The following is a 16,599-nucleotide window of genomic DNA, read 5'->3' as shown; positions in this document are numbered from 1 at the left end:
AACGTTAACAAGACTTTTTCGAACACAGACAGGATTTCCACATTTCTACTAGAAAACGAACTATCTCTTTTCAAAGGAATACAACAAATATTTTTTTATTTCTTTTCATGCATTATGCAGGTAGTCGTATGATAAATCGAAGAGAACACGAACGTTGCCATATAGAAATCTACATCTACATTTTTACGGGTAGATGAATTCTAGAATTTGCCGAATGTGATGGAAAAATAAGGAATGATATTGGAACGTGAAAAATTTATGGAATGCCTTTCCTTCGACCCTTGCTTTTTATTATCTTTTTTTATACCCCTTTATATTTCTTAAAAGAAAAAATACCTAATGCTATTTTTTCCCGTTTCATTTAAATTTTCCTCTGCAAACGGAACAGATCACAACCAGTGGGAGTGTCATCTACTCGAATCTTTCTATATAACACAAAATGACGCGTTTTGTATTTCTTAGAATAGTGAAAAATAAATAAATAAACAAGCGAGGATTTTGAGTATCGTCCTTTTTTCAACTGACGCACATCAAAGTATGTGAGATGGACTTTCTGCACCACAAAAAACATAGCTTTTCAAATGAACGCCTTCACATACATGCAAGTAGACCGACCGGGTTCAAAATCTGATAGAGATCTAGAGTTCTAAAGATAAATGTTCAACTGTATTCATCCAGCTATTTGTATTTTGGGGACCACAGACAAACTGAATTTTTAAAACTTAAGGAATTCTTAATGAGAAAATAAAATTTTTTTAAAAATTAAGGAAATGAAGTAATGAAATCTTTTTTTTTGAGATTGTATGTTCAAATTAATTATAGAAAAAAAATTAAAATTACAACTAATTTTATAATATTTGGAAATCTAATTAATTTTTTAAACAATTGAGAATAAAATTAAAATTACAACTGATTTTAAATATTTGAACATCTAATTGATGTTTTGGGTAATTGAACTTCCTGTTTTCAAGAATTAACTATGTGTCAAACTTGATTGTTGTAAGCTTAATAGTGTGCCCTGTGTTGCATTTTGCCTATCAGCAAAACGAACACCAACATAACACATTTCTCATGATAAAAATTTCTCTTTGATGTTATGAAATTGCGTAAACTACTTTTTCAGAAATACCATAACCCGAAAAATGTTTAAGAGACACTTTTTAAATATCCTGCGTAAATCGCTAACCATTTTTTAAAAATTTTTTAGAGATCGGACTTAATAATTTCTTGACGCTTTTCATAATTTGCACATTTTATATTAAATAAAAAACGTTAGGACTATGAAAAACGTAAAAAAATTTAAAGCAGTGTTTAATATGAAGCTGAAGGGCGATACAAAAAAAATAATAATAAGCCTCCAGGAATTATTATTACATAAAATCTCAAAACTAATAAATAACAGATTTAAAGAGAGTGAGGTTTTTACCCAGTTCAGCATAAAACGCCTTTTCATAATAAATGGGACATATCTTAAAAAAAAATACAAAATATATAATTCCCCAACCACCTCAAATTGCTTCGAAAAAAGTTATCTGAAAAAACAGTTGAGTCGGCGGAAATCTTTTACGCATTATTTCCAATGGAACGTATAATACTTTGACAAAGAACTGCAGACGATAATAAAAATGAAAAATGAAGCTGAAAAATGAATCGTTCGGAGTTTTTTTAAAGTCAATTCTTTGTGATTGAAATTTTATGTTAGTAAAATAGCTTTTTACCGAAAATGCAATTCGCGTTTTCTTTTTTCTTTATTCTTTGACCCTGAGATTCAGAAGTATAACATATTTCTAATGCAAAAAAGTGCAAGTTTTTTCTCTTTCTTAAACTGAGTTTTAGTTCTAGAAATAAAAACTATCAGAACTGCCATTTGCCTCTTTATTTTTACTTTTTAATTTATGAAGTTATGAAGGAAAAGTAGATTTATTATATATTTTCAACCTGAAGCTTCCATTTTCAGAATCTGCTGTATTTGCATATGAGCAAGGAACATTAACTCAGAAAAGGATAGAATGTGTCTTTTTTTCCTCCATAATAGTTTTTCCTCTCATTTTTAAGGTTTAAAAATTTTCTTCATAATTACTTTTTTAATTTCTGCTTCAAAATTCATATCTTATTTTACAAAGAAAAACTACTGAATAACCTTTCGTTAGTACAGTATCTACTATGCTAGATTAGAATCCATTTTTTGGCTGATTCATTCTATTTTTAACACTAAAATTTATAGAATACTTAGTTAGTATATTTCCATTAGGACTAACCCTAAATGTAACTTGGAGTCGCAGGAAATTTTTTAAATTTATTTTATATGTAGAGGACGGCCATAAAATAACTTTCCCTGTTTCGTGGCATTTACGAATGAATGAAATAAAAACCAGATTTCATATACAGACTGTGGAAGGTATAGGAAGACGAATTCTGCAAACAGAAAAAAAATTAGTACTAACAGTACTGGAAAAATAACGGCATAGCTGTCACGTACGAAAGAGAAATTTTCATATTGGATTGATTATATAAATTTCTAGCACCCAGAATTCCTTGTAAAAAAGGGAAGAGCAAACGACCTGTTAGCAGTTCGTTCTTGACTATTGAAGCGTTCTTAATATGAGCCCTACCTTACGTCAGCGTGCTTTGCTGGTAAAACTGTTCTACACTGGACAGCCGTCGCTGCTCTTAAGCAAACCTGCATGTCTTATGTGCAGAACATAAGACGGGCTTTTATGAACCTTCGAAACCGACAGTTGACAGGGGAGAACGTCATACACTGTACGCAATATGTTGCACACAAGGAAGGTCAGCATATTGAAAATGTTGCGCGGTGTCCATGGAGCCCTAATGCGGATGCATAAAAGATTATTTTCAGTGAGTGTCAAGAATTAATTTATAACTGTACTCCCGCAGGGCCAGTATTTCCCCTATCAGCAACTTTCGGTACTAATTTTTTTTTTCTGCGGAATTCATTTCCCATGCCTTTCACAATCTGTATATGAAAAGTGGTTTCATTTTGTTCATTTGTTTCAGCTGCAGATGCTGTCAAACAGGGAAAGTTAGTTTATGGCCATCCTATACTTTGCTGAAAACAAATATGGCTTTAGTTTATGTTCATTGGCACTTGTTCACTAAGCAACATGCTTGTTAATCTATGATAATGTAGTTAAAAATTTAAAAAAAATATTTTGTTCCACTCTGAATGATGACATTCTTGAGTGAACCCACATATAAAACAGCTTTTGTTCATATGAAATGTTAAGACAGCTGCAATTGTTTGAAAGTTGCGAGCTGTAAAACGTTTTCCAAACCTTACCTTGGGCTGCCTTTCAACTTCCGCGCACGAAAGCCTGCTTCGTCAATTGCATTCCCTTCCAGCTCTCAACACTAGCATAGTTCCAATCCTTGAGAATATGGTGCATGAGGTCTTCTTTTATTTAATCTCGAAGCAAAAGGCCCTGGCTTTCGCCTCCAGGCAGAAATTTTTAATAGAAGCCGATGTGAAAATCGAAAAATAATATTATAGTGAAAAGTAGTATTAATGATTTATTTGATGGGGTATTTAACCTTCATTTATGAATAATTCGGTGGAAAGTCTTGTCTTTGCACATATGTTATTGTTTTCAAGATTTCGAATATATTTTAAGCACTGTTGCGCAGCAATGAAGCAAACTGTCAGCAGAAGTTTCAAAACAGTGCTGATTCACTGGATTCATCGGAAGATATTGATCTACATACAATCATCGAATTGTATAGAGATGTATCAAATGAAAGCTAATCAAATTCTATAGCTGTAATTCTTTTAGAATTACTGAGCGACTAGTTTCTTAATTTCACTTTCCAAATGAAGACTATATCCACCTGAACTGATAAAAGCATAGATCGCACCGGTCAATCTCACGACGTGCCTTTCATAAAAATCGGTCAGGGATAGAATATCTGAAATTACAGTTTAAGAAATTAAGATTCTTTTTTTCATTCATTCCGATCATATACTTATCTTCCAGCAAATTGATTTCTGAACTGAAGCAAATGCCAAATCCTTTTAAAGATGCATATATTTCACAAATAATTCTTATATTTTATATTAAATTATGAAGATAAATGTGTAAAAAACATACAAGTATATATAAATCAATATTTAATAAACAAAAATAAAAGGTGCTTCGCATAGCCAGAGCAACATGCTAATTCAAAATTAATAAAATAAAAAAAATAATAATTTGAAATACATAAAGATAAGATGCACTGAATTTCCCCGATTTTTTTCACATCATTTTATTCCATCGTTAAAACTGCTTTGGAACAGCACTTCCAACCCGAAGAATAATTTTCATGCACTATAATTTTGTCGGCACGTAATTTATTGCCTCTCTACATATTTACTGCGTTCTCTGAGATGAGGAGCGAACCAGAAAATCTGCGGGAGATTGTGTACTGCATAATCCTGCATTTTAAAGGATAATTTGGCAACAGCATTGCGAAGCTGTATTTTACAATACTATTTCTAACTTTGCAGAAGCTGTTGAAGGCATCAATAGTAAAGGATTAGATCATAATTATATAAATAAATTTAAATTGCGGGCTCACTGACAAGTTTCTATCATATCCAGCTACTTTAAACGAAGCTTGTGAAATAACGAGTCAGCGCAAATTGAGCATTCAGAAACGAGCCATTTTTGTAATAAATCGATAGTAAACGAGAAAGGTGGCCAATATAACGAGCTCGTTGCCAGTGAATTAAGCAAAGTTTCTTTCGATGCTACGCTCTACTCGGCGGCGAAAAGTTCAATCTGAAAGAATGCAAGAAGATAAACACATCTGTGGAGTTTATCATTATTTAAAGGAATCCACAGAGGTCTCGGAATTAAGAAATAATCTAAAAGTTGAAAATAAGGACATAAACACAGTACTAACGGTGCTAGAAAATCTTAACATACTGAAGGACATGATCCTAAAAATTGACAGTTTTTTGACAACTATTTGAAAGTTCAAAAATGTTTGCTTTCTTTTGTTGTGGAACGCACATTTGGAGGAACATGGAGAAAATTGTAGATATGTTCTCCAAATGGTACCTTGCTCCATGTTAGTAAATGTAAGAAAAGATGAGGAGGAAGGTCAAAAATTGACCGCTTGGTGGTTAGGGATCAATTGCTTCGAAGAGGACCCCGTCAAATTACAGACCGACAGAGGTTCAATCCTCGTTTATTTGATTCAAAGTTTAATAGGTGTCTACACCATGGATGTCAAACCAGTGTACTGAATTTTATCTCTCTAGTTCTCTTCGTTTCGCAGTTATCGTGCAAAGTTATATTCGAAAAGACAGAAAGATTTCCTCCGAATACATTTTACTCAAAATTTGATGGAGATCTAAACATTTAGTGATAAAGACCAAATGACACATGCATCCATCCCACTTAAAGTATTCTTGAGTCAGAAAGAGACAGACATTTTTCAGACTCGGGAAATCTGAATCGAATTTATTTGATGATTGCAATATTTTCTTTATGTTTAGTATGCGAGGAAAAAAAATCTCATATTTGTTGTGTGAGCGGATACTAACAGTTGTTCCGGCTACCCCAAGCATAAAGTGTGAGTGAATATTAAAGTGTTAAAGAATTTAATGCTACCAGAAGAGCATTCGATAAGATTTTCGAAAACAAAGCAGAGTTAAAGGTTAAAAATGCATCGATAAACAATTCTGCAGCACAGCTCATTTCTGAGCTATCACTGTTTGTTGTATCGGTTATGCTTTTATTTTTACATCTGTGTTATGCTATGGTGTACTTTCTTCATTCAGTGGCAAAGAGCTCCTATAACGGTTGTCATTTGCATTTTGTGATCCAGTGTTCAATTGGATCAACAATTGGAAGAAGGGACCAAAGCCTATCATTGTTTTATATGGAATAAGTCTCTGAATGAAATTTCTTCCCCCATCCTACAACAGAATGGTCGTTATTATAAAATTCTTGACATCAGTGGCTTATTTGACGAGTTCTTTTTTTTATAAGGTTTTCTTTCTTTTCCCATCTTTAAATGTTTGTTTAAAGGAGAAAACAAATGACTCTTTTCTGTATGCCTAACCAAACCTTAAAATTTGTCTAGGGACTTTTGGATCACCCTGCAGATGTTAAGTAAAGCTGCCACCATCACCTGATAATTCCCGTTTTCACCTCACCTTTAGGACACTTTTGGGCATTCCCTCCGTATCCTCCTCCAGTATGGTCGTGATGTAGGAAGGCTGTTCGAACTTGGGCGGCAGGTCATTGATGTCGTTAATCTTCACGTGTACTAGGGTGCTGGATTCCATTAATGTGTCCGATGCTACCAAGGTCAACTTATACTGGACCCGATCACAACAGAAACAAAGAGAGAGAAAAAAAAACACAATCACATGCAGTGAATGAAACCAGCATGCAGAACTAAAATAAACACTCTTCTCTGGCTATTTAATCATCCGGGGAAAAACTATAAAAACAACAAACGCAAAGATCCATCACAAAAACTAAAAACAACAATCCAAACGTAATTAAAACGTCATGCGTCAGTTTGGGAAACAACTCAACTCCAACTTGCACCGACTTCGTTGCCATTCCGGGGAAAACTAAAAGAAAAAGGGGAAAAAGGAAAGAACTAAATGTTTTAAAATGGTGAGTTCGTTCTCGGTGGACGAAGTTTGCTCGGAGCGTTTCTCTATTTTTTTTTCTTCGCGCGAAGTGTTTTAATTTGCTTGGAGAAGATTCCTGGAAACTAGAAGCTCTACTTTACAAACAGTCGTCAAAACCAAGTATGCTTTTTTTCTCTTCTTTGTTCTGATTATGTTTGACTTTGCAACAAAATTAACAGTGAGAATAATTGTTGTTTTTTAAGAACATAGAATTTTAAACTTAGCATTTTAACAAGTTCAGTTTCATGGAAATTGCGAGTTTTAAAAGAACTCTGACCAATATCCAATTATTTAGCCCTTGGCCGCCACGATTTTTCGAGAGATTCCTTATCTCGATTTCCATGAAGTTTAACTGAGATTGTTAAACTCAAATACTAGCACGTTTCAAATAAGACCATAGCCTCAAAAGAAGAAAAAAAAAATAATAGAATTATAATTTTAAGTTCGAACGTAAGGTATAAAAAAAATAAGGACAATGGTCGTGTTAAATGCTTAATGGCAAAGTTTATTCTTCATTACTTTACAATTATCATTTGTTTTTTCCTATTTCGAAGAATATTATGATCACAGTGATTGATTGCGGTCAAAATTGAATCCTTTGATGAATGTTTTTAATTTCGAGTCTGACAAAAACTTATTTATAACTATACATACTATACCTATTTATAACTATTTACAAACTTATTTATAACTATGCATTATTAGAAATTTAAAAATTAGTGTCTACGAAATTTTTATTAAAAAGTTTTATATACTGCCATGCTTTCTGTGCGTAGCGCTAGTTATTATTTACGCTCTTATGGTAAAAAAAAAATGGTTTTAAGATACCTTTCTACAGTAAAAATTAAAAATTAAACATTAATTTTAGAATATAATATAAATAAAATAATTTCTCCTTTTTAACGTATCAATAAAATAAAATGTTCAAAAACTGCTTAATTAAATTTATTTTAAAACAAACTTTAATACGTAAGGGATACTTTTTCGCATAATCTATGAAGAAATAAATGTCTTGTTCTTTATTAACGGCTCCTCTTTAAGTGCACCGTAAAGATCTCAGAAATTTGACCTGCATTAAATTACGAGGACGTCTGAGCCGACATCTACTTTTCTACCAGCTATCCGTATCAGCGGAAGGACATTTGACCTTCGATTCCAGATTCAACATGCACAAAGGACATCCATATAGTTAATGGATCGTGTTTTGAATCTAAAATCTTTTGGATCAATGCAGTCATAGCTCTATACCATGTGAAAGAGCTCTAATTCGCAGTGGAAGCCAATTTATTACTTAGAACTTTAAGCGGTCGATTTCCTGCTTATTTGATTCAGTTTTTCTTTTCACTTTTCAATTAAAAAAAAAACGCAATTGAGATTCATTCTGCATTTAAAAAGTTTCGGAACGTATTTTAAATGGATATAAATAGAACCTGTTCCTTTCATTAATAGTTGTGCATAAATACACAATTTTGCTGTCTTTCACATGAAGATTAGGTGCTCACTTTAATGCATACTTCTCCAAAATGCATTAAAGTGTCTTCAAATGCTGTACTTCTTCATAACAGGTGAATCATTATTTCTCAGCTAATTCTTCATCCGAGGAAAACGCCGTACGCGATGAGATCAGGAGCATAAGCTGTTTGTGGAAAAGTCGGAATCGGATGATGTTTTGAAGTATAATTTGTCACTCGTGAACTGGCACCTAATCCTGAAGAAGAACCTGCGACTGGAGCTTTTGACTCCTTGCAATCACGAGCTACGGGCATGTGCTGTACGTATAAAAAATGGATGAAACTTGTCTTGACTAGTCGATCACATGATAAACTATGCTCATTTCACAGATAATGGTATGATGATAATAATACTTTGCGGATAATAGCATGGCAAAATATATGAAAATTTTTGGAGTCTTTTGAACATAGTAGCAATAGTAGTAATGTATCTCCAATTTAATTTTAATGCAAATAAATCTGAAATCTGCTTAGGGGAGTTTATATAGCAGACTAGTGATTACCGAGACAAGTTCTAAATCTCAGTACTGAAAATTTCTTTAAGCTATACCTTGAAAATATTTAATTTTCAGAAATATAAACATACAGCTCTGTAAGACGGGGTTCCGTTGTCATACATTTAGAGAAAGCATTCAATCGTTAAACGCGAGATGACATAGCCAATGCATGATGATCTAATGAGAATATACCGCTCCAGGACTTTGGGAGCAGGTGAATCAGATCAGATCCAATCAGGAGGTCCAAATGTTTATATCTAATATTATCATAAGGCAACTAAGCGCGATTCCTACAGCAATTATTCGCAACAGCTCTGTGAACTCTGAATTTAAAACATGAGATGTCCTCTCTCTTGGAATCATGAAACGCTAGGTGCCTCTGAAAAGAACGGCCAACCTTTAAAGTTGTAGAATCCAATGAGAAGCAATTTTATCCAACATTTTTTTTTCAACGAGTCTAAGGATTAAGAACCAAGCGAGGAAAAAACTCTTGAAGATTGTTCTCTTCTTGATTTCCTTGTCTACTACTACCACGTTTTATACAGAAAATCAAATATATAAATTTTGGATATTTTCCAATTTTTCGGATTCGAACCTGACAGACACGTACGTACTATTTTCGTACCTCATATCAAATTTCATTTATCTCACTTACTGCCATTTTGAGCCCAAGCATTTATATAGGGGCGGATTGCAAACCCGTTGTTGAATTTCATCAGAAATTTTCTTCTCACTTCCACGACTCACTTCCACACTTCGACTTTCCACTCACCTCCTCACGCGCTGGAATTTGAAGTTTTCCGCTCTCTTATTTTTATAAAAAAATGAACATTAATTAATCCATTCAAAACTTAATTGTCAGTTAGTGGATTTAGTTAGTTGAATTTTTAGTTCCTAAGAATGGCACCATCTAATGTTAAATTTGAGAAATAATTATTTGGAGATTCACAATATTTATAATAATGAATTCTAAATTGAAAACAAAAAAGTAAAAAGTAATTAAAGATTAAAAATACTTTTTCGTGCACTGATAAAAATATGTTTAAAAAATGTAATTTTTTATTTTACAACATAAAAAAATCGATATAAAAAATACGACATAAAAAGATACCACAATGTAAACATTCTTCTTACATGTCCATTCTCTTACTAACTCTCATTTGCTCGCAATCACTGTTTAAACATCGTACAGTTTCGTCATCAAACTTGCATAAAGTTCGCCAACCGCATACTCGCCAAAACATCTCGAAGAGCTGCAAAACCCGAATCTCCACTTGAGGAATATTCAATTTTTGTTTCGTAAAATTACAAATAAAATTTTTCAAATGCAATATTAGGAACGCTTTCCAAATAATGCATTTACAAAATTTTCGCTTGGAAATAATTATAATTTGTGAACTTCATGAATCTGACAATAGATAATTATCGTTTGAAAGACATAAAAAGCTTCCTGTACTGTAAATTTATTAGATATTGCGACTAAGAAAACATTAAATCGCTAACTTACAAGCATACTTGGCCCAACTACTGGCTAGTTCGAGAGCTTAATGCAGTTTAAAATGCTATAATAGGCGACTTAACTCTATAACATTAGTTCAGGTTGATCAGGCATTCATAATTTAATGACAACGAAATGTATTTCGTTGTTAAAGGAATGTCGGAAGAGATGAAAGGCATATGCTCCGAGAGAAAATGCGTCCACTGATACGAAACGTGGGTGCTTGAGAGGGGGGTGAGTGGTTAAGTGAGAGGACCTGCAGCACTCTCTTGGGAAGGTTGCGGTCGTCCTCTTCGGTGATCTGCGTCTCGTAGGTGGGGCGATCGAACATCGGAGGGTTGTCATTGACGTCTTTGATGTGGATCACGACCGTCGTGTGGTTCTCGTTCAGGTTGTCCGAAGCCACCAGCCTCAGCTTGTACTGCGAACACATACAACAACACTGGTCACTCACTCGCTCTCCAGGGAGGGCGGGGAGTGGGGGACGTCCACAGTAAACCGGCCACAGGCGCATCTCCAGGCTGTTTCTTTGGCGAGTCTGACTGCCGTTTGAAAACCTCAACGGGAGATGAGAGTTAAATCCACTTCATACTAAAGATTTTGTTTGCAGTCGTGAAGACGGTTACATCACATCAATTAGATGATAAAAAACCTTCTTGTGTCTCTGGTCATTTAATTTACTTATTCTGTCAATTCACAGTAAAAAAACGAATAATTTTCAGTTGTGGAATTAACTACATGAATAGACACGAGGAAAAAACTGCCTAGATTAGTGTGAAACGGATCTGAAAAGAGGTTTAAGAGCGTAAATTCGAAACAGCCTGCTATGCGTCTTGACCAGTCCATGTGTAGGTTAGCATACAGTACACATGGCACACATGATACGAATTATTCGATCGAGAATTTCTTGACAAAGAAAAAATATGGATTCAAAGTTTTATGGCAAATTGTGTAGCATTTGGATGAAGTCTTGACAACCTATCAGGTGAAGGTCCACCAATTCAGCCAGAGTTGTGCAGGAATGTAAGTTCCATGCCCACCCAAAATAAATAAACAAACCTCTGTTCATGATTAGTAGTTAACGCAAATATTTATTCTTTATGCGTATGCGTTGTGCATTTGGCGAATGTAATAAATAAAAAAAAAGGGTTGGTTATAAAAACAAGACAGGTAATTTGAAGACTCTATATACAATCATTACTCTGTTTATGTAATACATTTCATTTTGTAATAGTTACCCCTACAGTGCATCATGTAGCCGTTTAGCTACATGTTTTTATTTCCACTTATAAGCTTCACATGAATGTTCCAAAAGGAAATAATGAGTATTTGGAAATATCTTTTTAAAAGGCTTTTTGATAAATATTTGTCGAAAAGACCGATGTATGAGAATAGAGGAATATAACATGGACTGGAAACATGATTGTTGTATGTAGTTTTATCCTTAAAAATATAACTATTTGCATTGTAAGAAGGGATTTTTTTTATTGCAGGATTGTTATTATGTCATTTGTGTTACTGGGATTTTGTTTCATTCATTATGTAATAGTTTGGCACATTTATTTTTTTTTAATTTCACGAAAAAACAGTTAACAACTTTAAAAAAATAATTTTCCTAAATGATATGCACCTATTTAAAAACATATATATTTTATTAAAAAAATAAGTAAGAAGTCATGCATTCAAGGGTTAATAATGTTAAATATGATGTCACATGAAATTTTTTATTTTTTACAAAACAAGGCTCAAGAAGTTCTTGTCGTTTCAAAAATGTGACGATATGTTCTTAAAATGCGATTGAAATCTACATATCTGGTGTAAAGATCATATACCACATTTCATCCATCTAGCTCAAAGTATTTTTGAGTTATCTTCATCATATATAGATAAACATTTTTCAGAAATAGGGTTTTTTTTTTTTTTTTTAACTCAGTGAGTTCTATAAAATGGAGATTCGTCCAAATCTCGAGTTCGAATTTTTTGACAATGACAATATTTTCTCTGCACTTCGTTTACAAGAAAGTAGAGAGCTAGACTGACAGCCTTGCCGCAGAAGGATTTCGTCTAAGATTTGATAGAAAGCTGTCATTTTCATGCCAAGGCTACTGTGTTTATGTAAACTGTATACTACAACTGCATAAAACTGTATAAACATTTTAATGTTTTATTGAATTGCGGTGATCAACAGAGACGCAATTCCGAATTTCGGTCTCAAAGAGATCTGAAAGGAGCGATTCATTGAAATTTGGAGGTAGAATGTTTCGGCGATTCCAGTACTCTTTGCACACCGTTTTACTTTTTCATATAGAATGTTGAACGAATCATTATTTAAACAATATTTAATTTCAAAAGTCTAATGAATTAAAAGAATATGTGTCCATTAAAAAAAACATATAATGCCTTTGAGTTTAAAAAGGAATTTAAAAAATAATGAAATGTTTCCTGAAATTAATTTTTGATCGTGGAAATCTAACTTAAATCTCTAGGTAATGGAGTTATATTTAAGTTGCCAGCTAGCTTCCATGATTTTCATTTTATGCAATAGAAAGTTTTAAAAAGCTGCTGGCAACAGCTGCTTCTGCGATGCATGGTTATTGAAGAATGAGGCAAATTTTCAGTTTCATAAAAAAGAAAAAAAAATGATTTGCAGACGAAGACGAAATTTTCTTCAGAAATACCGAAGAAATTTTCCTTTGCAGTGTTTTAGAAATTTATATTTTGACATGAATACAATCAACTCCTGAGAAGAAAATAATATTTCAACCTCAAATCGTTTTTTATCTTTTGAGAGTGAGTCGTTGAAAATTTTTCAAATAGATAAGAAGGTTTGTGTTAGGGTTTTCGAAATTGAAATTCATTTTACTATTTATCAAAATAGGATCAGAAGCATTATTACTGATGTTTTACGTATAAAAAAAAATGAAGGATGGACGTAGAATCGATTTTTTAAAGCAACAACAACGACGTTTTATTTATGGTGAAATGCGATTTTGTATATCCATATCAGAAATTCCCTTCTTTGAAATTTATTTTGCAGTTTAGTGAAATGATTTCATATACGTAATGATATTTAATGATAATGTAATGATATTTTTTAATCTAATTTAAATCTTAATTCATTTCCAAATTTTCATCATCATTTAGCCCATATTCACTTCATTCTAAAATGATCTCTTATTTCCTCATCCAATGGGCACTTTTTTATTTAATTAAACAGGCGCTATATAAAACTGTTCACTTTTGCCATTTTCCCAGGCTGGGATTAAAATCCTCAATGTTTGCAGCATTCTTTTAAAAATATTTAAACTTCCCTTTCCTAAAACTTTACGTGTCGTATATATATATATATCAATTTAATTTAAATCCTAATTCATTTCCTGTTTTTATCTTAAATGAGTCCGTGTTTAAAAAAAAGTGCTGATGTTCTTCTTTCGCACACTCCAAGAGAAGGCATAAATATCTCTAATACCCACGCATTCCTTTAAAAAGTACCTAAGATTCCCGTTCCTAAATCGACAGGTGTCAAAGAAATCCTTATCAGAATCTCTTAAAATCACTGAAGGAAAATGTTTTGTCAATTTGCTCTTGATGAATAGATGTGTTTGTCACCGTTCGTTCCGCCTTTCGTCCCTATCATCTTCTCGGTCACACATCTACCAAATCTATATAATTTTGGTAGATGCGTTATATATAGTATATACATGATATAATATATAGAACATACAGTTACTTAAATTGAAATGAGGAAGCAATTTGCTAACCAAATATATAACTGGAAGTTTTAAAAAATTGACAATGTTAGGAATTTTGTAGGTCTATCTTTGTTCAATATCTTTTTTTATTATCGAATTGAAATACCTATTTTAGAGGAACTTTTGATGAAAGAGACGATTTTCTCCTCATAATAGTTTCATAATTTAACAGAAATATTTCGTAGTTTCTTAATGGATCCTATTTGCAGAAATTTTGATATTATTTCATTGTATTTTTAAGAGCGAGAAATGTCCAAATATTTGATCTAACACAGCATTCGGCCTTGAGATAAATTGGCAAATATGATTAGAATATATAAAAGTCCATTAGGTTGAAACCTTCGTGGATAAATCGAAAGTGCTGCCAAAATTATATATGAATACTATCGCATACACAATACATAAAAATAAGATAAAATATTTATCCATTTACATCCGTATATTTTCATTTTCCAAACAATAAAATCAATCAAATGATACGAGAGAATCATTAAATTTGAACATTAAATTTTAAAGAAGTTAACTTTGCTTCTTCTGTTTTGGTGTATTCAAGCGATGCAAATTTTTAGTTCTTTTATGCTGATCATTTGAGTCGCAAAATAACTTTCGTTTTCCTTTTTACATTTTAAAATAATAATACAAAAGGTTTGCGAATGTGTCATTATTTTTTTTTACATAAAATAAATACCTGATTTGTTTCTTGGATCATTAAGACTCCCTTACAGAATGCTCAACTTTGTTCAACCCAAATTATAGTTTGTTAATAATATAAATAAATACTGGGAGAAGCAACTGCTTCTTGTTTCGAAAACAAATTCATAAAATAATTTTTTTTTATTTGTATTAAGATCATGCTGTCAGGGAAATACGATTGAAAGTGATATCACCTGTCGGTTAAGGTATTCTGTTGATGTCATGAAAATGTAATAAACAGTGTTTAAAAAAATGCCGACTTATACATTAAATATCATGTGCGCCTGTTACTGTATGTTAACTGTATTATTAAAAATAATAAATATTATTAAATATTAATGACATAATAATACACTATGAAACAAAATACAAAAATATACATTAACAACAAGAAATAAATGAATGAAACCAATAAGTAAATTGTAGGACAGTAAATAATACATTAAAAAACACCTCTTATACAGCATATATATTGTATTTAAAAATTCAGGCATAATTTTTACTTATGAATGTAAATAGTAAAATACAGCAATATCACAATGTGAGCAATAGAAATGCAGCAGCAACTAGCTTAGGAATACAAAACATATTTTCAAAATAATCTTATAAATAAAAGAATGGTATACAGTGATGAAAAATATTTTTTCATAAATCTGAATGGAAGAAAACATTCTCTTAATTCAGTAATTTTAATCTGAAAATAAAACAGCTTCATTTTCTACATTGCATTCTTTCGTTTTTCTCTTTTCTTTAATCCTAAATATCTAGAAATTAAAGAGCCGGCAGGACAACAGTAAATAGGCTTTTTAACTTTTAAATTGCGAAGCTTTGTTGCAGTTTGCTAAGCTCAGACAGCGAGAGAAATAAGCCTAATAAGAATAATTCGGAAGAGCAGATGTAAGTAGCTTCTAATAAGGAATATTAACAGCTGCCAATTTCGTTTCAGCAAGCTTAAGAAGCAATTAAATATATGAGCCGTCAAGCGCAGCTGCTTGGCTGCATTCAGATGCATTTTCGCTCAAAACAAAAAGGAAATTAATATTTTCTTCTCTTTCCATTAGCTTGAAACAGGATTTTAATAAAAAAAAAAAATCCATGCAAGATAACAGGTGCAGGAAGGAATATTAAGTCTTTGCTTCATCTTGTTTTGTACCAATTCTTTAGATAAAAAGAAAAAAAATAATAATCGGAGAAGAGGAAGGAAAGAAGAAAAGATGAAAAAGGTTGCGGCTTTTCAGTTCTGAAGGCAGTGATTTAATTTCCTTTCATTGTGGAATGAAAGATTGTGTTGCCAAATAACACAAAAGAAAATTTAATCGTTGTCTGATACAGATGCAGGAGGAGATCAAATCATTAAAAAAAACTAATTAAAATACATTTTTTATTTGTTAAACTAGAGGAAACTTGTATTTCGCACCGCAAAGTTCTTTTTATTGCAAAAGCAATTATACACACATGTTTTTTAAGCGAAACAAACTTAATGAAAAAAAAAAAATGTTCTTCACTTAAATTCAGTGATTTCTCAAAAATAAAGATTTTTACATTTAAAAGTCTGAAAGCTAAAACCCATCAGTTTGATCAACAACAACAACAAAAAAAAATGCAGTTATTTCAAGATTAATTTAGTATTCCTTTTTCTTTTTATAGTGATATGTATGGATCAAGTGATCGTTTTTTTCTTTATCTTTTTACATTTTCAATCACTAAAATCACCAATCATTCTGATTTAATTGTTTTAAATAATAAAATTTTTATAAATTATTTTTAGACTAGAATTTTTTTCCCAATTTGAGTAAGAAAAGCACATTACGTGCCCCATTTGGTCATTTGTCTATTTGAATAACAATATTTGTTAGTCATTTTTATAGTTTGCATTAAGGATAATATTTCAATTCGTTTAGATCTGTTATATTGTATCGATACGTGGAACAGATTACCAAGTACATGAATGTGATAATATGGCTAAAAATATTCTATAAAGTTAATCACTGAAATA

General features: G+C 32.0%; 1 protein-coding gene across 7 annotated transcripts in view; it reads right to left on the bottom strand.

Annotated features, from left to right (window-relative positions):
- The window catches only part of LOC129960609 (neural-cadherin-like), a 726,863-nt gene that overhangs the window by 113,459 nt on the left and 596,805 nt on the right, over window positions 1–16,599 (bottom strand). For 6 of the 7 annotated variants that reach the window (XM_056074153.1, XM_056074136.1, XM_056074161.1 and 3 more), the window contains one exon: window positions 10,415–10,579. In XM_056074153.1, the coding sequence (XP_055930128.1) occupies window positions 10,415–10,579 (165 nt within the window). Of the gene's footprint in view, window positions 1–6,163; window positions 6,329–10,414; window positions 10,580–16,599 lie in introns of all 7 variants that reach the window. The other variant, XM_056074169.1, reaches the window with a different exon arrangement.

Source organism: Argiope bruennichi, chromosome 2, assembly GCF_947563725.1.
Source record: "Argiope bruennichi chromosome 2, qqArgBrue1.1, whole genome shotgun sequence".
In the NCBI taxonomy this organism is placed as follows: Eukaryota; Metazoa; Arthropoda; class Arachnida; order Araneae; family Araneidae; genus Argiope; species Argiope bruennichi.
This window is presented reverse-complemented; position numbering and strand designations above follow the sequence as displayed.